Consider the following 23,057-nt stretch of genomic DNA (forward strand, 5'->3'; position numbering starts at 1 on the left):
TATTGAAATATAAGTTCAGGTTCCATGCAACTTCTTCAGATTCGAGTAGAAAAGTAGTCTCCACTGTGCACACAGTAGTAACCAGTACAACTTGTCTTAAATTTTTAATTTAAATGACCTGTGACCGACCACACATGGTCAATGTGATGTGTTGGAATTTGAGTAAAAACAAACATGAAAACTGAAAAATGCTACAAGTATCAATGTCATTCCATATATGACAATGACGGTATATAGCAAGGGACATCAAGCAAGCATTCTTAAAGTGGTCCTAGGACAAGCTCAGCCACCAGAAAGCCATACTTCCTCTTCCCTCCGAGGCAGCAGGAAGCTATCATCGGATACATTCCTCATACAACAGCCATTAATTAATAAAAAAGCTCCTAAAACTGGTGGAAAGCTGAAGCTGACCTCAAATTTTAAAAAGCAGCTGAGACACAGTCGGGAAACAAAAAAAGCCAAAATTCCGCAGAGTATTCAAGCAAGCAAAAGCATCCTCTAAGGCTAAGAACATACATATATGTATATCCCATAATAATAAGTAATCATAACAGTTTTGCCACTAGGTCCACAGCAATTGAAAATAAAAAGGAAATGTCTATGTTCATTTTTAGAGGGAGAGGTTTAACTTTGCCATTTAGTCCTGTTTTGTGTTTTGTAATAGAAATTTTCTTCCCATTCCTCAATCATGTTATCCTAAATATGTCTCGTGAGAAACTACTCCCCATTGTGCCGCATGCAAAAAAGTGAGATAGTTTTTAGATACCTGCTTCACGTGTCCTTAACTTTAAGGGCTCTCCAAAAAAAAAAACAATGTGCCTGAGCATATTTGTAACTTTAATTTCTCATTGAAATAGAGTCATCAGAGCCATGAAAACCAACTTGACCAGTACTTTTGCTATCTGGTCCTCCGGCACCAGCATAGATAGTGGTCTCCAGAGAAATGTTCTGCACTTCTTCCGAGAGCATGTCATGAGTCAGCACTCCTGGAGTTTCAACATTATGAAACTGAACAGGAGGAGGCATGATCCATTTCTTCCAATCAATTTTCCTCCTTATTTTGTCTCCCTATAATATAAATAAAGAAATAAAATCAAAACAAAAGGCTCAACAAATTGATAGAACACAGAAAATTCAAATAGTCTATTAAGTTCTTTATACTAGACATTCCAATGGAATAGTGTCTATATTCAAGTTATAAACACAAATCTCCAATGCAATGCAATAATCAGAAAAAGGAAATTGATAGAAGAGTAAAAGTTAGAAAGATAAAAATTCAAAAACAAGAGTCTCAAAATTTTGATAAAACAGGGAAAGTGAGAATTATAATTTTTATTCATATATATTCCAACTGATATTTTGTATCCATTAAAAATCTATAAGCAAAAATTTCTGTATGATATTCAGAAAAGTACCTGCACTTCAACAACAGATGAAGTTCGAACTGCATCCATTATAAGCTGTATATTGTCTGTCAAAAGCATGACCTGGCAAGTGCAAGATTTTCATTAATTAAAACATAATGCTATAACTCACATCCAAATAAAAGAACTTTTAAGACAGTTAAGATGGGTTTGGAAAACAAGAAAACAGCACAGTGCAAAATTTAAATGATAATTAATAAAGTAAACCACAAAATAGTCAACAGTATAAGTACAAACTACATGCTGGAGCCCAGGACAGCTATTACATGCATAGTAGCGCACATTTTACATATACAGTTCCATCTTGCCAGCATCGGCCATAATTATGAAGGTAAATAATTCAGTAGATAAAATTTGGTATACACCCCAGAGCATATAATTTTGTGGGTTATGGTTAAATGCAGTTACTTATAAACTAAATATGCATTGATCAACATCAAAAAATAAACATACAGATCTTCATGGTCCACACTTGGTCTATAGCCACCAAATCATAAGCATGACAATGACTGTATCCATTAAATAAGCTATTTTAGCTGTTATGAGGTGATAGTAGTACCAATAATAATAATAACAGTAGTAGTAATCCTTACTATGGTAAACAGAATATAATTACAAATCTAAGAGAACAGATAACTAAAAAGTGAAAATTAAAAGATTTTTATTCTTCTGACATGGTTCATTGTGCATACATTCATTTAACTATCAAACCCATGTTTCCACCAAAGGGATGTGAGAAAAGGCGTCTGTGCATTGGTCAACATCAATAACAAAACATACAGATATTTAAGGTCCACAATTCATCAATAACAAAACATACAGATCTTTATGGTCCACACTTCGTCAATAATCACCATATAACAAGCACGACAATGATTGTATCCATTAAATAAGCTACTGTAGCTGTTATGAGAAGATAGTAGTACCAATAATAATAAACCACAGTAGTAATCCTTACTATGGTAAACATAACATAATTACAAATCCGAGAGCAGGTAATTAAAAAGTGAAAATTAAAAGGATCAAATTACAAATCTTTAAGGATTTTTAGTCTTGTGATTTGGTTCATTGTGCATACATTCATTTAACTATCAAACCCATATTTTTCCACTGAAGGGAGCGGGAGAATAGGTGCCCATCGCAGAAGACCAACACAGGCAAAAATATTCATGTAACATATAGTACCTGGTAGGCGATGTTTCATGATTCTACCTTACTGGCATTTAAAAAAGATATGGATTATAGAAAAAATATCATTTTAATTTAATAGAACGAGTTACTCAATTTTTAATTAAAAAGTAAGGGAATAACCTTGCCTTCAAAAAAATTCCTGTCCAGATGCTATAAACTTTTCCTCAAGACTTTAAACAACTTTTTTGTTTTCTTAGTATAATTTCGAGATACACAGCATAACTAATCACAACTTGAGACCAGATTCCTTAAATAGAACCGCAAATATTAAAGAAGCAAAAGAAGGTTCAAAGAAAAAGTAAAGCCCATAACATCAATCCCCACAAATTAGGAGAAATACTAGCCTAATTCCTCAGATGTTTTTTGAATAGGGTAGGAAGCTAGCTTTGCAAATATGACCAGCATTCTGCAGCCATGGGGAGACAACAAGTGCTGCCACCATTGTCATGCCCATTTTCCATAGAATAAGCAAAAAAAAATTATAACACGATACTTGTCAAAAATAAACACTGCATATGCAATAAACCAGTCATGACTTAATCCTTTTCAAGAAGTGCCAAAATTAGTAAATAAGTGGATAATTGTGTTTGTGTGTGTGTATTATGAATCAGCTATAAAAACAAAATATAATCCATTCTCGCCTATCCCTCTTACACGGTCACAGAAAAAGCAATCATATACACCAAGCTACTCAACTCACCTTTTTGAAGCCTGCAATTAGTTTTATCGGAACCCAGCCCTGGTCATCCATTTTCTGCCGCAAGAATGTATCCCTGACTAAATTTTCATTACTGCAGTAGAAAAATTGTGTTATTGTCAATAGTCAACTTTCTTAACAAATAAAAATGCAATACAAAAATTGGCAGACCAAAGCAAAAGTCCTACCTAAAATAGTACTCAATCTGACTAACTATCATACTATGCAACTGAGGGTCTGGCCCTGCATAATAAAGAGTGGGATGTGCCATTGGAGGCACAAAGGGAACACCTCTTAGTGAATCCAGGGGTGGAGGTGGAGGTGGAGCTGCGACAAATACCACTGGAGGTGCTAGTTCTAAAAATGAATACAGCAATCAGAAAATATACATATCACAAGAGAATTCATCTCGACATTAATACAACATACCATGGAATCCCATGTGGCCACCAAAAGGCCGCAATGATTGTGGATGAATAAATTGTCCAGAATTAGGAGGCAGAGATGGCCTTATTATTCTTGGAGAAACTCTTGGTGGCACATTCATGTCTCTACCATTGAAATTTCGACGACTATTCCAATCTTGATCACGCCTGTTCCCATGGTTATGATGGTGAGAACCATCTCCACGCTGATGTGGACCACTACTGCGATTTCTAAAAGTATTACGCTGCTGTGGATGATCATTGGACACAGACCCACTTCTCTGTGTATGGTCTTTGGGAAAAGAGTTGTGAGATCCCGTTGCAACTATAGCAACTTGGGGGGCAGAATGTTGTGTGTGGCCCCTGTTAGAAGAGGCATTTGAACTGTTGTGTTTGATTGATTTCTGGCGTGTTGGTGCCATATTGTTTAAATTTACATGATCTTCAACTTGACTCTGCATTTGCGAAGAGGAAGAAGGCATGCTTTCCATACCCTATAATTGGAACTTAAAACAATGGCAATATTGATTTGCATATAAACAAAAAAATAAAAAACAAAGAACATATATGAATATGTCAACAAAGTGAAAAATGACAGCATTTCACAATCCATCTAGTTGAGAAGACAAAGCAATTTGATATAATAATATTCCTACTTCACATGCTTCAGCAGCTGTGTACTTTCCATAACTTCAGACCAAAAATGTATTTGCATTTTCAAAACTATGCAGTGAAAAGAATAAGAAATGTTAACATGAATGTGAAGGACATAACGCATCTATGATTTAATTTAATCTAACATCTATTGCATAGTGATCCTAACCTGCTGAAACTTAATTCAATCTTGATTATGCATGATATCAACAGTGAAATTAATTTCATATGAAAAAAAAAACATTAGAACACATGAAAAATCAACTTAATAACGCTAAAAAAATAATGATGTCTAACTAGTCGGAACTATTGATTTGCAGGTATTGTGCTGTAAATGGTAATAACTGAAGTACTACAGTGAATCCCGACGGAAACAAACCTGCGATTGAGGAACAGAAGATCCATCTAACAAACCCTTGGGTGACTCCGATTTCGTAAAAGCTTTAGCTGAATCAGACAACGCTGGCCAAGACTGTGCATCCATAACCGGCCGTACCTCCGAAGCTGCGCCGTTAGAGGAAGCAGGTTTCTTATCAGTGCCGCCATTGTGCTCACCACCGTTATCGGTACTCTCCACAAAAAAGCTCGAATCATCAACCGCCAGTGCTTCGGACGGAAAAGGTTCCTCCGATGAAGAAACGGCGGGAACGAACTCCGATTCGCGGCGAACTACATGGTTCCAAGGCGAAGAGACGGGAAGCCGACTCGATTGGAGGTCATCGGAGGAATGACGGGGAATTTCGTTACCGATCAAGGCCATCGATGATGAGATAGATGATCGACTTTAACGGAGAAAATTGATTTGAATAGTGTGTTTTGTGAGGTACCGATGAAGGTGTGAAAAGAAATGTGGTAGATTAGGGTTCCAAAAATTGTACGATCTAATCGCAGGGAATAATGAGAATAAGGAAGAAGAAGAACTTTTGTTTTGTTTTAGTGCGTGCGGGGAGAGAGGAATGCGTTCGAAAGGAACACTGCGAAACGCTACGGATGCCAGGTTTGTCACTGGGGCGCGCGAGTTTACGGAAATACCCCTCTGTTATTTTCCTTACTACTTCCATTTAGACTTTTTCACGACGGAGTCTGGGTTGTGACGTCTGACGGAAACCGAATTCAACACTTTTTAATACCAACAACAACGTGGTTCATTGCACTTGACAAACGTATTTTGATTCCTTCAATCCACATACGTTTAATGGGGAATGATAAATGTTAAATTTATAGCCGATTTATTTTGTAATTTTTGGTAAAATTAGTAACTGATTAATACTCATTCATTTTTATTATAAATTGTTTTAGATATAAGTTAATTAAATTATAAATTGATTTTAAGTGTGCGTGTGTAATTGAAATGTTTGGATCCTGAAAGTGTGCTCTTCTCAAGATATCAGATTCGAAATCCGTTAGGTTCAAATTGTTTATTAAAAAAAATGATTTTAATTATTAAAGTTATTTTTCATAACATTTTTTTATTTTTTTATTTTATAAATTTATTTTTCATATTAAGGTTCCGAGATGATTCTTGTTGAGTATGAGATACATGTAATATTTGCTATTGAATATGAGATGAGAAGTTAATTGTTGTTGATTATGAATTATAAATGTTATTACTATGATTCATGAATTCATGTATATCGAACATAGGTAAATGAGATTAGATTCAGAAAGAAATCAATGTCAGTCTCAGATTTAGAGAGGAACTAGAGGTATAGATAATTAAATAACATATCCATGACATCTAAAAACTTGGTACCACATGCATATTGGAGGAGAATTACATAACATTTCATATTTGTATTGTAACTGGGTGGGAATTAATATGTGTGTTTTGATGTTAATGCTTTTACAAACGATCTTTGATGTTTAATACACCGTTAACATCTGTGAAGTTATTTTCACCCTTGTTTATTTTGTTTGTGGCGTTTTGTACTGGAGGATGGCGTTGAGGCCTTTTCATCTATTTACTGTTTTCTGCATTATTCAGTTTTCTTTGGTGTTCTAATTTGTAACACTAGGTTTAGACGTTTTATTGTTGTTATAAGTTGTTGTTCGGATTATTTATTTAATCAAATACTTTATTTCATTTGAGACAATTTAAAGTATGTTTGAAGTTAAGTTACATTGTGGTTTTATGTTTCATTTTAAAAGAGTAGATTTGTTTGAGCTTGTGTAACACCAGTTTTGGAGAAATAATTGTTTATCTTTTATGAATAAAGAGTATATAGGGAATTAATATGTGTGTTTTGAATAAGGTGTTACAATTGTACCTCTTACTCATTATTGAGATCAAGATATGTGCAACAACTCCGATCGTAAGGTCATCTTAAAAAATGTATACATATATCTCACCTATTTATAATAAGGTATGAATACATGCTTGTGCCCGAGATGAAGAGGGCAATTGTGATAACTTGGACAAAGTGGTTTTCTCTTATTACTGAGGTCGATACATGAGAGGCTTTAGGTCTTTTAGCAACTATCAAGTGAGTGCATGAGCTTGACTTTGATGGAGAGGAATTTGAGTTAGATTTTAAAAACATAATGGACCATGTGAATAACCAACAATTGAATTTGTCAAATTTTGTGGTATAATTAAGGAGTGTGAATGCTTAATATCTCTTTATTTTATAACTATCCTTTTAAGTTCTTAAGATACAAGGTAAGAAATGTAAATGCTTATTATCTCTTTATTTCATGGACTCTCTTTTTAAGTTTTTAAGGGACATAGTAATGAAGTTGTTCATGTTTTTTCACAAGTGGCTCTCTCTCTAACTAATTTTAAATTTTTTATCAATATTTAATGAGTTTAATGATGATGTGTTGTTATTGTAAAAAGGTTTTACATTATTATCCAATGAAAATATATCAATCTATCATGTCATACACAAAAATTTAAAAATTTCATTTTGATTTGACATAATATATAGTGGTTATTGATTAATAATATAAAATTATTTCGCACCATTCATTCTGTCAAAAAAAAATATTTAACAATCGGCTAAACATACTCAAGTCAATGACATAACCTATATTCACAATATAGCATGGACATCAGAAAGTCAATAAAAAGTTATCAAAGCAACATTAGGAATGGTACATAGTTTCCAATGCAAAACTATTCAATAAGTAATCACAAAAGTATATAAATAACCCCATAAATCACAAAACAAATTATAATATGTCAAAAATAATAATAAACATTGTTCACCTTTTTTAATGTTTTTATACAACTTGGAAAAAATGGAAATTACAAACCACAAACCATGTTAACTACAGTGTTGTCCAATAGCAGCTATAATGAAATGAATTTGAACAAAGTGCTAGCTATCAAGTAACTGCAATAGCAGCACTTGGTTTAGATTCCAGAATATGTATGGTGTCCTCTCCCCATCTTATTCCATGTATTGATTCTTGTTCGTATGGCAACAATGCATCAACATCATTGGCCCAAGAAAGCACGATACAATTGCCAGGAGAAGAAAAATCCTATTTATCATCAGATTCAATTTGTAAATAACAGATACAATATGAAGAGTATGCACATACATAGACATAGCGAACAATAATAAGAAACCCGTTAAGTAACAAATTTGAAAGAATTGGTATAAAATCATGTTAGACAAACCCTTCAGCAATTGCTGTTTTCCCTACACCGGGTTCACCAATAAAATGGATTGTTCTTTGTTCTTCTTGACAATATCTGGATACAGCGCAGAATTCAAAGGATGCCTCTGTTTGACTCGAATAGCTGAAGCATAACATGAAATTTGGCTCCAGGACCTACAAAATTAAATTGCATAACATGAAAATATAACTAAATTAGTAATATGGGTTATAGGGATCAGAATTTACCTTGGATTATACAAAACCTTATTAATAGCTAAAGCTATGGATGTTGCAGGGAAAAATAGTGTTTGTCACATGAAAATTCTGATGATAACAAAACACATGGTTACCTTGGAATCATGGCACTGGAGGAGGTTCATCAGAAGAGGAACATCCTCCATTACAAAATCAGTTGCATCTGAAGGAAGCTTCTTCACATCTTAGCAGCAGTAGACAAAGCAAAACGCTAAAACATAGAATTTTGTCAATGTACGCTTCCTAGCTGAAGTGCCTATCGCCAAACGATGAGCTTGCTGCTATTGCCGTCAAAATACCTAAGGCTATATAGCCTCCGTCACTTTTAACAGCATACGCAACCATATAATGTATAAGACGATGTTCATACCCAACAATCAAGAATGTGAATTGCCAATTTACTTACAAAAGAAAAGATCTTGAAAAGCATGATAAGCAACTCATCTAACCATATTCCTGCCGCTTTAAATTTATAACTCCATCAGGTGTCATAAACTTCCTGGAAAATATCCTCGAATGTTATAGCTACACAAAAAATGACATGCTTAAAAATGTGGTTATGCAACCAAAGTAAATTGAGCAAACCATAGTCATCCTATTGTTTCCTGCCCATTCTTCTAATTAAATATTATAAGCTTTGGGGTGTTCAATTTAAAAATCATCAAATGTCATAATATATTTCAGGAAACTTTGAGTTTCATTATTGGACAATGTTATTGTTAGGAACCCAGAGTTCTGCTTCAAGCTCCATCGATACTATTAACAGAACCTTAACATAATACTATTGCTAATATATACTGGTGTTAGGAGTGAATTAGTAGTATTTTCATGTGTTAAATTAACTACCTTTTGATCTGAAGTTAAACATATCTTATGATTTTTAAGGATTTTATGGTTAGAATTGAACTCTATAGGTTTCATGCTAATTGTAGAGCGACTTGCATCACTTTGGGTGTTATTTGTGCAGATTTTAATGTTGAAAAGTAAAGACGAAGAAACACGAAGGCGTAGAGATTCTGGAGAAGAGAAATCACAAAGAAGAAGGATGAAGCAGAGGCCGAGCCGCGGTGATAAGGGGCGAGACACGCCATCACTTCTGACTTTGGCTCGCGCCTCGCCAATCCGTGCCGCGCCGCGAAAGCTGCGTGAAAAGGAAAATTGTTATAAATAGAAGCCCTAATCCTCATAAGAGGAAGATCTTTGGTGAGCAAAATTTAGAGAGCAATCCTATTCCAGAGCAGAAAACAACATCCGACGGAGAATTCAACATCAATTGAAGACATTCCCTTGATGAAGATGAATCCCTCTATGAAGTTTTGTGTGTTCTTCATGTCTATGGAGAGCTAAATCCCATTGTGTTGAGTTTAAGGTAGTAGTTAACCTATGAAGATGCAATTACTTTGATTAATTCCTGTGAACAATTGTTTAAGTTTTATTATCAATAAAGAACCTTGCTTTTATTTTATATCATTGTTAAACTATCAATCGAGAGATAGGGTTTATACTTTTGCCCTAGGTTCTTATATTGACTTGTTGATTAATACTTAGAGATGAGATTTTGAAGAAGTTTTCATAAATCATCGTGGTTAATTCCCTTTATCTTTATAGTTATTCTGAGAGATCGAATATCATATCGGTGAAGGTGTTTCTAAATTGATCATTAGACATAATATCAGTTTTGAGGATGAATGAAGATAATAACTTAGATGATGTTCACTTGTGGATTAATTGATTATTGCATATGAATAGGTTGATGAACCCTAGAACTCAACATATTAATCATCATTGTTATTCGTTCTTTAAGCTTTTAGCCATTTAATTCTTATTCTGTTATTTGCAATTTGAGATTAAACAATCAAAACCAATACTTTTCACTACTCATTATAATTCGACTATAGAACGACAACAATATTAACTCAGTCTCTGTGGATACGATATTAGAAAATATTTACCCAAAATACTTTCAACAACTGGTGCTAACCCTCTCTTTTCCAGGGGATGTGGGCCTTAACAATCCAAAGTTCACCTGAATTGCATCTCTTTTGCATCTCTTTTTGCTGAATTGTCTCCAATGCCATTCCCATATAATAAAAGTGTGAATCTCAAGTGAAATTCATTCTAACTTTGGTCCCCCCGTGATACCCCAACACAGCAGCCTCCCTGACAACCCCGCCTATAAGAATTCGCAAACCAATCTTGTTCGAATATGGCATAGGACGCACACATGCTCCATAAGCAGCTAAAGAACTAAACAAAAAGAAAATCAGTTACAAACCACATGCCAAGCAAGGGTCCCAAATCCACTACAATTTACAACAAAACATACACATATCCAATTACCTATTACATTACACAAACCACGTTCAGTTTGAAAACCATTTCCGGGAAGATAATTACCGCACCACGTTCAGTTTGAAAACCATTTTCGGGAAGAGAATTACCGCATTGACACCGAAAGCGGGTATTGGGGACGATGTATGAACGATTTTGACTTTTGGGAAGCATCCTAAAGAGGAACACTATTTGATTATCAAGAAAGTTTCGGTGATGATAGCAGATTGACTTCCAACCACAGCTTGAAGTATGGCTATGGCAAGAACAGGCCATCTAAGTTTTACTAAAAAAATGAGAAAAAGAAAATTTAAGCTATATATCTAGATAGCACTAATCATTCTTTGAAAAGTTAAGAGTCTCAATCTTACCTGAAGAAGGTCAACATAAGATTTCCTCTCGTGCTCATCTGACAGACTCCTCAACCAAATTTCAACTGTTTTATCAATATTTCCAGCACATATATAACAGAGAGTTGCAGCTAGTGTATTGCCATCCCCCATGAGTTTTGAAGCAAGTGTGTCGCAAAGCATTGAAGACACTTTTTCCCCTTTTGATCACTAACATGAAAAACTGAAAAATCATCAACAGAAAAAAAAACACATTTTTAATGAAAAATCAATGGTGATTAACTAATTAATTGATGAGAAATCAAGAATTATTGTAAAGATTATATTATACCATCCATAAACCATTCTCCATTGGATGAAATAAAAGCTCTTCTAACAATGAGATTCTTATCAGTAAGAACTTGAACAACTTCCAACAAACTTCCACGCTTATTAGCACTATCAACCTACCACACAATTCACATCAAAATAATCGGTAAACCAAAATGACCCTTCTAAAATTAACGAAAGATTAAGACCTTATAACGTTTAAATTTCAAACCTTTATCAAAGTGGTTGTTCTACTTGAAGAATTATCCACAGTCACTCTGCAAAAAAACACAAACATGAAATTCAATTAAGTTCCAAACAACAATAATAGAAGATTCATAATTCATCATTAGGGTTTATGTGAAGGAATCAGAATTTTGAAGGGGAATGATTCAAATCATATTTGCGAGTTAAAGGCCTCATACAGTTTCACAGAAAAATCATGGGCCTAATCTTTACTACAAATCACAAATAAACTCTGGTTCACAGTAAAGAGAAAAAGAATAAGTTAACAGTTGAGTCACATTTTTTCACTACACAGCAAATCAACAATAACATCACAGTTACTGTTCAATACCAGGGGATTATGATTCACACAAGATCATAATAAAACATTAGTAAAGCCCAATACAAAATTTCCTCAGGCCTGCTAACAGTAACAGAAAACCCTAAATCTGTCCACATAAAAAGATTCAATGCACAGCTCCCAAAGAGGAGACTACCGTTCACCATATGCATAACCCAGCCGCAGAATACAGAACCAAAACCCAATGTTCCATCATCATCGTCATCTATACAAATTTTCCAAAAACAATGAGAAGAAAGAAAAAGAACGCAGTTCATGAAAATACGAAAAACTAACGTTCATGAAACCCTATTTCATCATCATCTTCCTCATTTTTTACACAAACCCTTCAGAAAATATTGAGAGAAAAAGAGAGATTATAGAACTCAGAATACGAAGAACAAAGAAAGATCTCACCAATTTGCTATGACTTTCAGCGTCACCAACATCATCATCAATTTTCACAACCGTAACCCTCAGCAACAACCATTAACGGTTCAGAATCAACATCACGATATAATTAGAAAACGTGTAGAAGGAGAAGAAATAAGAAGATTTAGGGTTAGGGATTTGAGAAAAATATGAGAACTCAAAGAAAGAGATATCGTCAAAAGCAATAGAGAGAAAAAAAGAGAAAAATAAAGTGGATTACGTGAAAGAGAGAGAAAGAAAACACAATTTAGTATATTGGAAAGCATAGCAAGTAAGCTGTCCACGTGGAACAACATGGAAGAAGAGGGGCAAATAGGTATTTTCCAGAGCAGTTAACTTTTTTATATTGTGGATTCCAACACTTCCACTAAACTAAAGAAAATGATTCACTGTTTCAATTAAAAAATTTTTTAATTGAAATATATCAATAATATAAAGATTTTTTATATTGTGTCAATCACAACTATTGATAAGTATAAAAAATTTGATTTTCAATTGAATGTTTATGATGTAGGTATAAAAAAAATTACACTGACTGTCCATATCAATGGAACTCTTGAAAAAATGAAAAAGAAATTGAAGCATTGCATTTTCCATTTAAGAGGAAGCATTGCATGAGATTTTGAATTTGAACAGATTCTGATACGTTTTTGAATTTGACCTAAATTCCTTTTTTTTTTTCCGCGGGAGCATGGACGATAATAATTCAGACGAAGAATCTGACAACACCGCCACTATGAGCACAATTTCTCAGCACAATTTCATCAACAATTCCGAAACCATGTGCATCTCCATCGTTGAGGTACTCAATTTCAACTTCCCAAACTCCCAGTTTGTTACCCAAAAAGTCCCAAACTAACAAACACTTCTATTCTATGAATTCAATTTTCAATACAGAACATGAGGGAGGATTACGGCCTATACGTCTGGCCTTGCGCTGTAATTCTCGGCGAGTATGTTTGGCAACAGAAGGAGCGATTTTCAGGAGCTAACGTTGTTGAGGTGAGTTTTTTTTCTTCGAAATTCGTGATTATATGGAGTTTATTTTCTATGATTTTGTATCAATATTCGTGCAGCTTGGTGCTGGAACTTGCTTACCCGGTTTGGTTGCTGCAAAAGTTGGTGCCAATGTCACTCTTACTGATGACTCCAGCAGATTAGAGGTATTAATTACCCTTTCGCTATCATATACTTTCTTCCTGTTATTGCCTTGAATCCGACTGTTTTCTCGGTTTGTGAATGTGATTATGGTTTTCAATTTTCGATAGTATTGTTATTTATCGTTTGATAATTTAGTGGACGGATTCCGGAACTTGTTGATCTGTCAAATGACTGTGGCTTGTTCTGGACTTGCAGGTGCTTGACAATATGAGAAGAGTTTGTAACTTGAATAAACTTGAGTGCAATGTAAGCTATTATGTTAATATTAGAAGGATGGTTATTATTAAACAATAACTGATCTTGGGGTTTTTATTTCTATCATGTTTGTAATGCATTGGCTTCTTTTGAAGGTGCTAGGACTGACGTGGGGAGTTTGGGATTCATCCATATTTGATTTACGACCAACAATTATTCTAGGGGCTGATGTGTTGTATGACTCGAATGGTGAGAAAAGGGTCTGTTTCAGTTCTTTGTTACCTTCCTCTGTTGATTTGATGTGCTAAAGCATTGTTTCTTTTATGTTATTTAGCTTTTGATGACCTCTTTGCAACTGTGACATTCCTGCTCCGAAATTCACCTGAATCAACTTTTATAACTTCATATCATAATAGAAGGTACTTTACATTCTCTGGGATGCTAGAACTTGTGAAGCAATTTAGTCTTAAGTCTTAAGTCTACCCTATGTAATGATTTGCAGTGGACATCACCTTATTGAGTTTTTGATGCGAAAATGGGGTTTGAAGTGTGTCAAGCTTCTTGATGGGTTTTCTATCCTGCCATCCTTCAAGGCTTCTCAGCTAAGTGGTAACATCCAATTGGCTGAGATAGCTCTAATATCGAAAGATAATGCTTGAGGTACCTCAAAATTTTATAATAAAATTTTGGAGTATTTGTAATTTTAGGCGACACTGGTGCCATCTATGTTGTTCTTATTTTCGATGATAAAGCAATAGAATAGGACTTGATCATCTTAAAGGAGTACCTCCAAAAATGGATATCTTACTTCTCTGCTATAGCGATTAGCAAGTAGCCAAATTTTTGGATGGAGCAATCAGGATGGCACATATTAAGGAATTTCCAGCATTATTTTTTTCAGCTGATTTGATTTACTCTTAAGAATCACTTGGTATTGTATCATACAGTAACTGAAAAGATGTTTATATGTAGTCAAATGTTATTTCAAATCATCACTTGGAGAAGCAGGGCTCATGAAGCTGAATGAAACCTTTCTTGACTCATTACTTAAGATTACTTATAACATTTAAATATATTTCTAAATTGATTTGCCAAAACAAGCTGGAGCTTTTATTACACTGACACAGGCATACATATTTCTTTATAAATGAAAAGGCACAATATTCTTACAATCTTCAGAATGTGATCCACCACTTTTAATACAATAGTTTGACTGAAATACCATAGTTTAACTTGAACTAAATTAAGGCTTTCTAATTGATTTTTCTGCAGTCCTTCCTAACTTCCTGCCCACCGTTGATGCTACTCATTTTGATCATAGACTTTGCAAAGGCTTTGTAGAAACTCTCTTGTGAGGCGGCAAACTTAGAAACCAAGCGCCTGGTGTTTGGGCTGTCAAGCAAAGCCTGATCAGAAGAAAACAAGCCTTTTTGTTGGAGGATCAACTTGTAATATGTATTATCAAAATTTGTTGAAGAAGGGTCCATCGTGGCGCCTGCATTTTTTGCCTTATTTTTCAACAGACAAGTTGATTTTAGTTTTGCTGCAAACGAGGGATTTAATGAAGGGTCCACCTGATGTGTAGCATTAAAGTTTTGGATTCTGTTCCGGAAAGATGAGCAGTGAGAGAAACCTAAGGTATGCCCTCCTACATATCGGTCAAAACACGTTACTTTTTAACTCCATTCTGATATAAATTAGAAAACATGAAAAGTGGTGAAGTTTTGGTGGTTTATAACTTGAGGAATAGCTTACCTGACAGAGCTACCAAGTCTTGGACTGACAATGCTCTTTGAGAGAAGCTTTTCTGCAGTTGTGATATGTTGAATGTTGGTGCTGGTAGTTGTCTTGTTTCACTGGCCTTAGATGTTCTTCCATCCTTTCTTCCTTTAGGAACATCCCATTTAGGTCCTCCAGACTGTAGAATATAATAGATATACCATCAATTTAAACTTACAAATAGAAGTTCCCATATGTGAAAAACAAGAACATAATGTAATCTCAATGAAGAGAACATTGGTTCATGGTTTTGTTTTATTACCAGATAAACGGCATCTCTTGCTGCGAGAGCAAGGATATCGGCACAAGAAACTACGCCAGGGCATTTAGCTTCTAATGCTTTCTTTGCATTATCAATAACATAGAATGCATGCAAGGAAATGTTTGGTGGCCCGTCCTTTTCTGCTTTGTTCTTTCCTTTTGAGTTTAGCAGCACAGAGGCATCACATCCCTACAAAAGTATCGAGAGAAAAGAAAGACCCGATCAAATGAATAGTTAAAATGTATAAATGACGAGGGGAAAAAAGGAAACAGAAAATAAAAGCAAAAACAATGTCAAGAAGAAAAGAGTTCGTTATAGCAATACTCGAACGAAGCAATCATGGAAGTGCATTCGTAGAAGTGCTGCTGGAACAGTTTTGTCCTTAGCAGTGGCATCCTTCACTGCCTTCAAAACAATAAACTCCAGATCATGGCATGTCTTTTCATAATAGTTTAAGCTCAGTGATTTTCCTGTTGAAACCACTGAAAACATGATAATTAAATTCAAGAATGTAGCCATGAAAGCCATGCTAACTAAGAGTACTTGATTATTGTTTAGATTTTAGATGTTGAATTCAAAGATGAGTTGAATGGTTTTTATAAGGGGAAAAAGAGAATAATAATTATTATGAGATAAAGTGGTCCTAGAAGATTAGTTCGTTAAGTAGTATTGTCAATGAAGTAGTAATGTTTAAGCATTCTCATTACAAAAAGACAATCCACATTATGTGCTCTGTAAACTAAAGGAAGGTTCAATTGTTTCGGTGTGCAATGTTACTTTATTTTTTTGTTGGGGGTGAAATTTGATGGTGTAGAACATGTTACTATCAACCAGAATAATTAATTACATGGCTCAGCAAATCTAGTGTTTAGCTATGATTGCATGATCTTCATGAGTACGATTAAACTAATGATAAGTCAAGCCCCATGATACATCGGTAGATGGTTAATTGATTACTAATACTATTACATATCTTTTTGACATTGTCCATCCAAATTCCAAAGTGAGGATTGAATTGTTTCATTTTATTGCAAGTATTTTTTTGTTAAGGAGGAGAATGGCGTGACACGACAACGTAACAAATATACTGATATGGTGTGTTATGTGACAATTATTTTACTCTTTTATATTAATAAATTAAATAGATAATAATAATTTGAACACTAGATCCATCACATAAAATAAGGAAATTTCTTTACCCACCTCCTAACCTTCTTGGTCACTTCTGGTGAATTTACAAAAATACCCCTTGTTTCGGAAGTTCATTTCCGAAAACGTACTTTTATTGAAAAAAAAAGTGTTTTCGGAAATGCATCTCCGAAAAGGTGAATATTTTAATGAAAAATATTGATTTCGGAGATGCATCTCCGAAATAAAGTTGTTTTTCAGAAAATTGGTGTATTCGGAAGTTCATCTCCGAATTCACCCCCCTTGGAGGAATTCAGAAATGCACTTCCAAAATAAGGTCTGGACAGAAGAAAAATAACAAACAAGAACGATTCGCTTTATTTAATCGGATGAAGATTACATCGATCACATTACATAAGATTAAAGTTACATATTGTTAAACACGGGTAGGTGAGGATGAGTCAACATTTTGATAACGTTGGCCCCCGATCTTTGAAGTTTCGCGTCCAACTCGATTGGACCCTTCGAAGAAAATCGGTCGAACGTTGTCCACAAAACCGCTAAATCTTCGTCGTTCTTGATCTCAAAAGGAGTGAACTCAATGTCTCCCTCGTCGTTAAGCGATGGCGAGCGGTACTTGAGCTTGACAACCTTTCGATTTTCGGGATATTGCAATAGCGTGTTGAGCGACGTTATCAACTCCGCAAACGGCGTGTCGCGCGAGAAGCGAAATTGGAACGACATCGGGTAGCCGGTGGTGAAGTGGACGAATGCTAGGTGGGGGTAGGTTTGTGTCATTTGTGTTTTCTGGTGTGAAGAGGATGAATAAGAGTGTGTTGTATTTATAGACTTATTGGAGCAATGATGACCCAACAAACCTTATCCTGCTCAGTGGACTTTTCGGAAATGAACTTCCGAAAATTGGAGGCAGACTAGTATATTTCGGAAGTTCATTTCCGAATTATGCATAAACAGATGTAAATTTTGCATTTTGTTGATTGCTTGATGTTTTGTGTAAAAAATACAAAAGGAATTCAAAATAGACATAAATTAGACAATGATGACATAAAACATAATTATATTATATATGTATTGAATCGGTCGGATTTTACATGATAAACAACAATACATACAAAAATGGTCATTACAAACAAAAAACGATCCGGAACAAACTAAAATTCACCGAACCAATCGGTGGATCCTAGGTCCAAAATAGGTACGTTCTTCGACCGCTCTCATCATTTCTTCAAACTCCGCCATTCTTGAAACGAAAGGATCCGGCCAAGTCTCCGCCTCATTTGAACGATGTGCCGTCCATTGACAAGAAGTAGCCGGTATAGGACACCCCGGTTTCAAAAACACTTGGACGAAGTGCCGCGATCGTAGATACCCGATGCACATGATGCGGCTCGACGCGTCCAATGGCGGTCGACTATGAAGTGGAAAGAAAGTCTCACTTAGTCCAAACCTCGTCAAATCGACACACACCATATCATATGCACTTGCTATTAGATCACCCATATCGGGGAATGACATCCACTTCGAAATCGGAGCGATACCGGTAAGTGATGGAACAAGTGAATCATGAATTTTCGCAAACTTTTCTTGATTTTCATATAGTCGACCGTAGATGTCCCGATACGAAGTTAACTCCGCAATAAGTTCTCGTCGGACTAAAGTGTGATTATTTTCCCCTTTACCGAGCAAACCCGCAACGGCCCGATATCCACAATTGTCGTCGCCTCCAACATCAACGATGCTATCGATATATTTGTGCATAAAAAGTGGCATCTCATCAATGTAGACAATCGGTGATTTTTTGATCGGCGGTGTGCGAGGTGGCTTCGAAATGCGGGCTCTTTTGTTACCACTACACTTGGACTTCGGTGTCGGTGAATCCGGGAATGATGCATCAACATGTTCAAAGTAGGAAGGAGATCGTTTTGTTGATGTGTCTTCTTGTGTAACTTTGGACTTTTTCGGTGCACCATTCGTTTTAACCGGTTGAGATGGCGGTTTCAAATCGGTGGTCTCCGAAAATGCAATTTTTCGCAATTGTTCTTTTATGTGCATTTTCATTGTGTCATCCGCTTTAGCAAACTTCTCCATTATCACTTCCAACTCGTCGGAGATGGTGATTTTGGAGTCATTTTCTTTCGGCGGGTCAAAATCATCAAAACGAAGCTTCTTCCAATGGTCGGCTACCTCATCCATGCGTATTGGTGAATTCAACTTCTTCTTTTTTGAAAGTATACAAGCACATGGAAGGCCGTATGTCTTTTTAATGGTACACCCACATAAAGAACTATCCGGCCCCGTGGTCTCCGACCTCTTCGCTTCATGAAACAAAAAATTCAAACCTGATCGGGATATGTTGTAAATCAATTGGGAGAATAAAATTTGGCCCTTATACCAGTGTTCCATAACCGTCTTGCTCGAACGATGTTTGAATTTCATTGTGTTGATTTTCAAGCATTTGGTTCACGGTGTCCCATCTCCGACACAAATCTCCCTTGCTATCACCCAACCACCTCTTGAAGACCGCATGTGCGGATTCAACTCGGTTAGTCGTGATGCAACCAAGATGTCTAACTCGATTTGTCCAAGCACACACGACTTTTTCTCTGAATTTGTCAAGAATGGTGGATTCGACGTAATGACAAAAAGTCTTAATGGAATCACACAAAGACCTAAAGTGTACCAATTTCTCGGTATACACCTCTTCGGAGTATGCATCTAAAATTTCCCTCCATGCCGCCATTATCCTATCAACCACAACACCGGCTTTGATAACTTTACCGTTTTCATCCGGCCTATCTTTTGTCCCAACCGCGAGTTTCAACTTACTTCTCACGTTGCAAGTTATGTGATACCGACAAAGTAACGCGGTCGATGTCGGGAAGACGGTATCAACCGCATTCATCAAAGCATTGTCCTGGTCGGTGACAATGACGTCTGGCATAACCTTTTGATCAACTAACAAAGACTTGCATATTCCCAAAACCCATGTAAAGTTTTCTTCTTTTTCACACTCCGAAAAAGCAAACCCGACCGAATAAGTCTTGTCCGTCGAGGTCACACCGACAATCTCTAGAAGAGGAAGCCTATACTTGTTTGTCTTGTATGTCGAATCCATGACAAGAACGGTTGGAAATGTGTTGAATAATTTGATACTTTCGGGATGAGTCCAAAAAATATCACGCACCGTAACTTTGTCCTCGGACGTTCGGAAGCTTGACACATATTTGTTATCGCCTAATCGTTTCAAAAGTTGTTGCATTTCCGACCGAGGGTCCATTTTCAAAATTTTGAGATTGTGTCGTTCATTGTAAACTTGCTTGATATTTGAAACGCTATCCGGTTTTTTACGCTTCAAATCGGCAAGTATGTTGCGAGGCGCCACTTTGACTATCGTTAAATCCGAAATCACATTCTTCTCTTCGCGGGACAAACGACACGCCATTGGATGTCCGTGTAACTTGGCATCCAAGGCATGATTATGAATTCCACAAATTATGGCTAAACGCCACAAATCATCAACCCTCCGAGTCGCGCGCAACTTAAACGGACACCCGCACTTTCTCGATCCCGTGTCTTCGTGTTTTAGCACCCGGTTTGATTGTCCATAACTCCCACCCCGTTCGCAATTCAAAACAACAAAAGCTTTCCGCCTACTATTTCCATTGTCGGACCTTAAAATAACAATTCCAAATCCAAGTTTACTAGCTTCGTTCCGAACCCAATCAATCAAATGTTCGCGACTACCGAAGCTCCGATCATTTGTAAATTGTTGCCGAACATCAACCGCATTGATCATAGATTTAACGTCGATAACCAGATCGTTATGAACGTTGACAACTTCCAGAACTACTGCGTCATCGTCTTGCACAATGTTGTCCGGATGCACCATACCTAACATATGCAGAAATTAGCAAAATTGGCCAAAACTGTTTTTTTTAACTGCCAGGGCATATTTCGGAAGTTCATTTTCGAAATTTGTTAGGTAATATATTTCGGAAATTAACTTCCGAACCATCGCAGGTTTCAGCATAAATTTGTTGAATCAATGTAGTGAAATAGGGGATGAAATGAGAGATATTTACCTCAAATTGTAGCTTTCTATGCTCCCTTTAACGTGATCAACGGTTTGAAACTTGATTTTGAGACGAAAAATGGATGGAGATTGATTGAGTTTTGGAGAGGGTTTGGAGAAGTTTTGGAGAAAAAATGATGAAATAGTGAAGGAGGAAAAATTGTATATGCAGAAATGTTTTCGGAAATAAACTTCCGAAATATTCACGGTTTTGAATTTTTTTTTGACTTCGGAAATGCATCTCCGAAAACACCACTTTTTTGGTGTTTTCAGAGATGCATTTCCGAAATGTATGAAAATTAAAAAAAAAAAAACTTTGGAGATGCATCTCCGAAGCAGGGGTAATTTTGAGATTTCGCTGGGGGTGACCCCCATAGAGAGGTGGGTAAAGAAATTTTCTAAAATAAAGAAAAACTCATAGTCCGTCACTAAAAGTCATAATCTATCACTAAAACAAGATTGGAATATTCATTTCTCCTATTTGATATGTAACTTTCCTAACTCTATTTTGAATTTTCTTATTATGATTAGTTAGATTCTATTAGATTAGGATGCCAGTGAACCTTTTTATATCTAATTGAGTTATGTAATTCTAGATGTTATTTATGCAATTGAGTTATAGAGGAGTGCTAGCAACACTCTCTATTCAACACTCTCTCCAACACTCACTTTCTTATTGGTTAAAACATATGTGGGTCCCTCACTTTGAAAATGGATCCCACATAAAGTGGTAGGACCCACACATGTTTGAACCAATAAGAAGGTGAGTGTTGAAGAGAGTGTTAAAAAGAGAGTGTTGCTAGCATTTCTCTTGAGTTATATGTTTATTCAATTATCATTGTGTTGAATGTTTTTCATATTTTTGTCATTCATGTGTTGAACATATGATATAATTTATTATTGAAAAATATTGGTTATACACATAATTCATGTAGATGGTTGCTATAGGTGTACGTAATTTTCACCTTAGAAATTATATGAGTCATTATTAAATTGAAAGGACCTAAAGCCAGGAAATTGGACTTAATCTATTTAACTAATCTAGTGAAAAAGAGAGGATTCAAAAAATTCTAATCATTTTTAATAAATTATTATTTACTTGTAATTTATTTTCAAATAAAAACAATTATCAAATAAAATTATCATTTTTTCCTACTTAAGTAAAACCATAATTGCTATAGTAAAAGTTACTATAGTTAATCTCAATCTAGCTGGATGCAAATTTCTATTACTTGCAACATATTTATCACATCTATCAAATATATATCAATTAACCACATCAACAACGCGAATATCTATTTGTATCTTTTCGACACAATAAGAGATTTTAGATTTTGCATCAAACACACTATACTCTTTGGAAGTATTTTTGTCTTTAATAATTTTTACACGCAAGACTGTCAGAGTTGGTTCAAGCACAATGTCCTTATTGTTATTTTAGAGATGAAGGTTGTCGTAATGGTGTAGTCAAGCTGATGAAGGTTGAGATTGAAAATGAAGGGAGAAGCAGGATCAAAGATTAGAGATGAAGATTCCAGGGCGAGAAAAAGAAGGTTTGTTACGATTTGCCTTTGTGATTATTTTCTGTTACAATTTTTCTCTTCTCTTTCCGTTCATGTTTCACTTCTTCTTCCCCTTCTTTCTTTGGTTTTGACTGTGCGTAAGCTTGAGACGAGGGAGTGTTGAGGATGATGACGATTAGAGGTGGTGAAGTTGCGGTGAGGTGAGGGTTGAGGGAATTGGGTGAGGGGAAGTTGCAGAGAGTGTTCTGAATGGAGAGTGGAAGAGGATGAAGATGAAAATGGTGAGAGTGATGAATGGGGCGTGAGTTGCAGAGAGTGATTGCTGAGAGTGAGAAGATGAAGGTTATGTGATGGTTGCAGAGAAATGGATCGAGGTTGAAGTGAAGGTGGAGCATGGGTGGAGCTTGAATTATGGAGGGAGGTAGTTTATATAGATTGAGGTTATGAGATTCAGTTAAAGAGTGAGGATTGAGAGCCATTGGATTGAGGGGAGTTTGTTGAAGATTGAAGGGCTTGGATTGAGTCAGTTATGTTGGTTAGAATGTGAAACTGAATCAGTTTGTTACAGTTAGTAATTGGTTAGGACTGACTCAGTTAGTTATGACTGTTGACTCAGTTAGTTAGACTGAGTTAGAACTGAGTTAGATGATTCTGTTAGGCTGGTTAAAACTGTTAGG

At 35.7% G+C, this 23,057-nt stretch overlaps 2 protein-coding genes across 5 annotated transcripts; one reads left to right on the forward strand and one right to left on the reverse strand.

The window, feature by feature from the left end:
- On the reverse strand, positions 1-5,497 carry LOC131652019 (la-related protein 1C-like). Of its 2 annotated transcripts, none has more exons than XM_058921783.1 (6): positions 4,771-5,497; positions 3,742-4,192; positions 3,501-3,669; positions 3,316-3,406; positions 1,416-1,487; positions 1-1,068 (listed from the first exon to the last, which is right to left on the reverse strand). In XM_058921783.1, the coding sequence occupies exons 1-6, from the start codon at positions 5,149-5,151 to the stop codon at positions 838-840; spliced, it is 1,395 nt and encodes a 464-aa protein (XP_058777766.1). In that variant the 5' UTR covers positions 5,152-5,497; the 3' UTR covers positions 1-837. The 2 variants fall into 2 exon arrangements, with proteins under 2 accessions (XP_058777766.1, XP_058777765.1); XM_058921782.1 differs by having other exon boundaries at positions 3,742-4,231; positions 4,771-5,491.
- A 7,267-nt stretch (positions 5,498-12,764) lies between these two features.
- LOC131652020 (uncharacterized) lies at positions 12,765-16,238 on the forward strand. Of its 3 annotated transcripts, XM_058921786.1 has the most exons (8): positions 12,767-13,041; positions 13,137-13,241; positions 13,316-13,402; positions 13,596-13,646; positions 13,751-13,844; positions 13,930-14,014; positions 14,098-14,255; positions 14,868-16,238. In XM_058921786.1, the coding sequence occupies exons 1-7, from the start codon at positions 12,931-12,933 to the stop codon at positions 14,252-14,254; spliced, it is 690 nt and encodes a 229-aa protein (XP_058777769.1). In that variant the 5' UTR covers positions 12,767-12,930; the 3' UTR covers position 14,255; positions 14,868-16,238. The 3 variants fall into 3 exon arrangements, 2 of the variants coding, with proteins under 2 accessions (XP_058777770.1, XP_058777769.1); XM_058921787.1 differs by lacking the exon at positions 14,098-14,255 and having other exon boundaries at positions 12,766-13,041; XR_009298538.1 differs by lacking the exons at positions 14,098-14,255; positions 14,868-16,238 and having other exon boundaries at positions 12,765-13,041; positions 13,758-13,844; positions 13,930-13,978.
- Positions 16,239-23,057: the final 6,819 nt, after the last annotated feature.

This window comes from Vicia villosa, linkage group LG2 (assembly GCF_029867415.1).
Source record: "Vicia villosa cultivar HV-30 ecotype Madison, WI linkage group LG2, Vvil1.0, whole genome shotgun sequence".
Lineage (NCBI taxonomy): Eukaryota > Viridiplantae > Streptophyta > Magnoliopsida > Fabales > Fabaceae > Vicia > Vicia villosa.

What these genes read in the sequence shown, in the direction of transcription:
- LOC131652019 (XM_058921782.1), bottom strand. Translation starts at nt 5,151, where the DNA reads ATGGCCTTGATCGGTAACGAAATTCCCCGTCATTCCTCCGATGACCTC. An exon ending in CTTCTGTTCCTCAATCGCAG is followed by an intron (nt 4,232 to 4,770) that starts GTTTGTTTCCGT and finishes TTCCAATTATAG; the next exon opens with GGTATGGAAAGCATGCCTTC. An exon ending in TGGCCACATGGGATTCCATG is followed by an intron (nt 3,670 to 3,741) that starts GTATGTTGTATT and finishes ATTCATTTTTAG; the next exon opens with AACTAGCACCTCCAGTGGTA.
- LOC131652020 (XM_058921786.1), top strand. Translation starts at nt 12,931, where the DNA reads ATGGACGATAATAATTCAGACGAAGAATCTGACAACACCGCCACTATG. An exon ending in TGTGCATCTCCATCGTTGAG is followed by an intron (nt 13,042 to 13,136) that starts GTACTCAATTTC and finishes TTTTCAATACAG; the next exon opens with AACATGAGGGAGGATTACGG. An exon ending in TGAATAAACTTGAGTGCAAT is followed by an intron (nt 13,647 to 13,750) that starts GTAAGCTATTAT and finishes CTTCTTTTGAAG; the next exon opens with GTGCTAGGACTGACGTGGGG.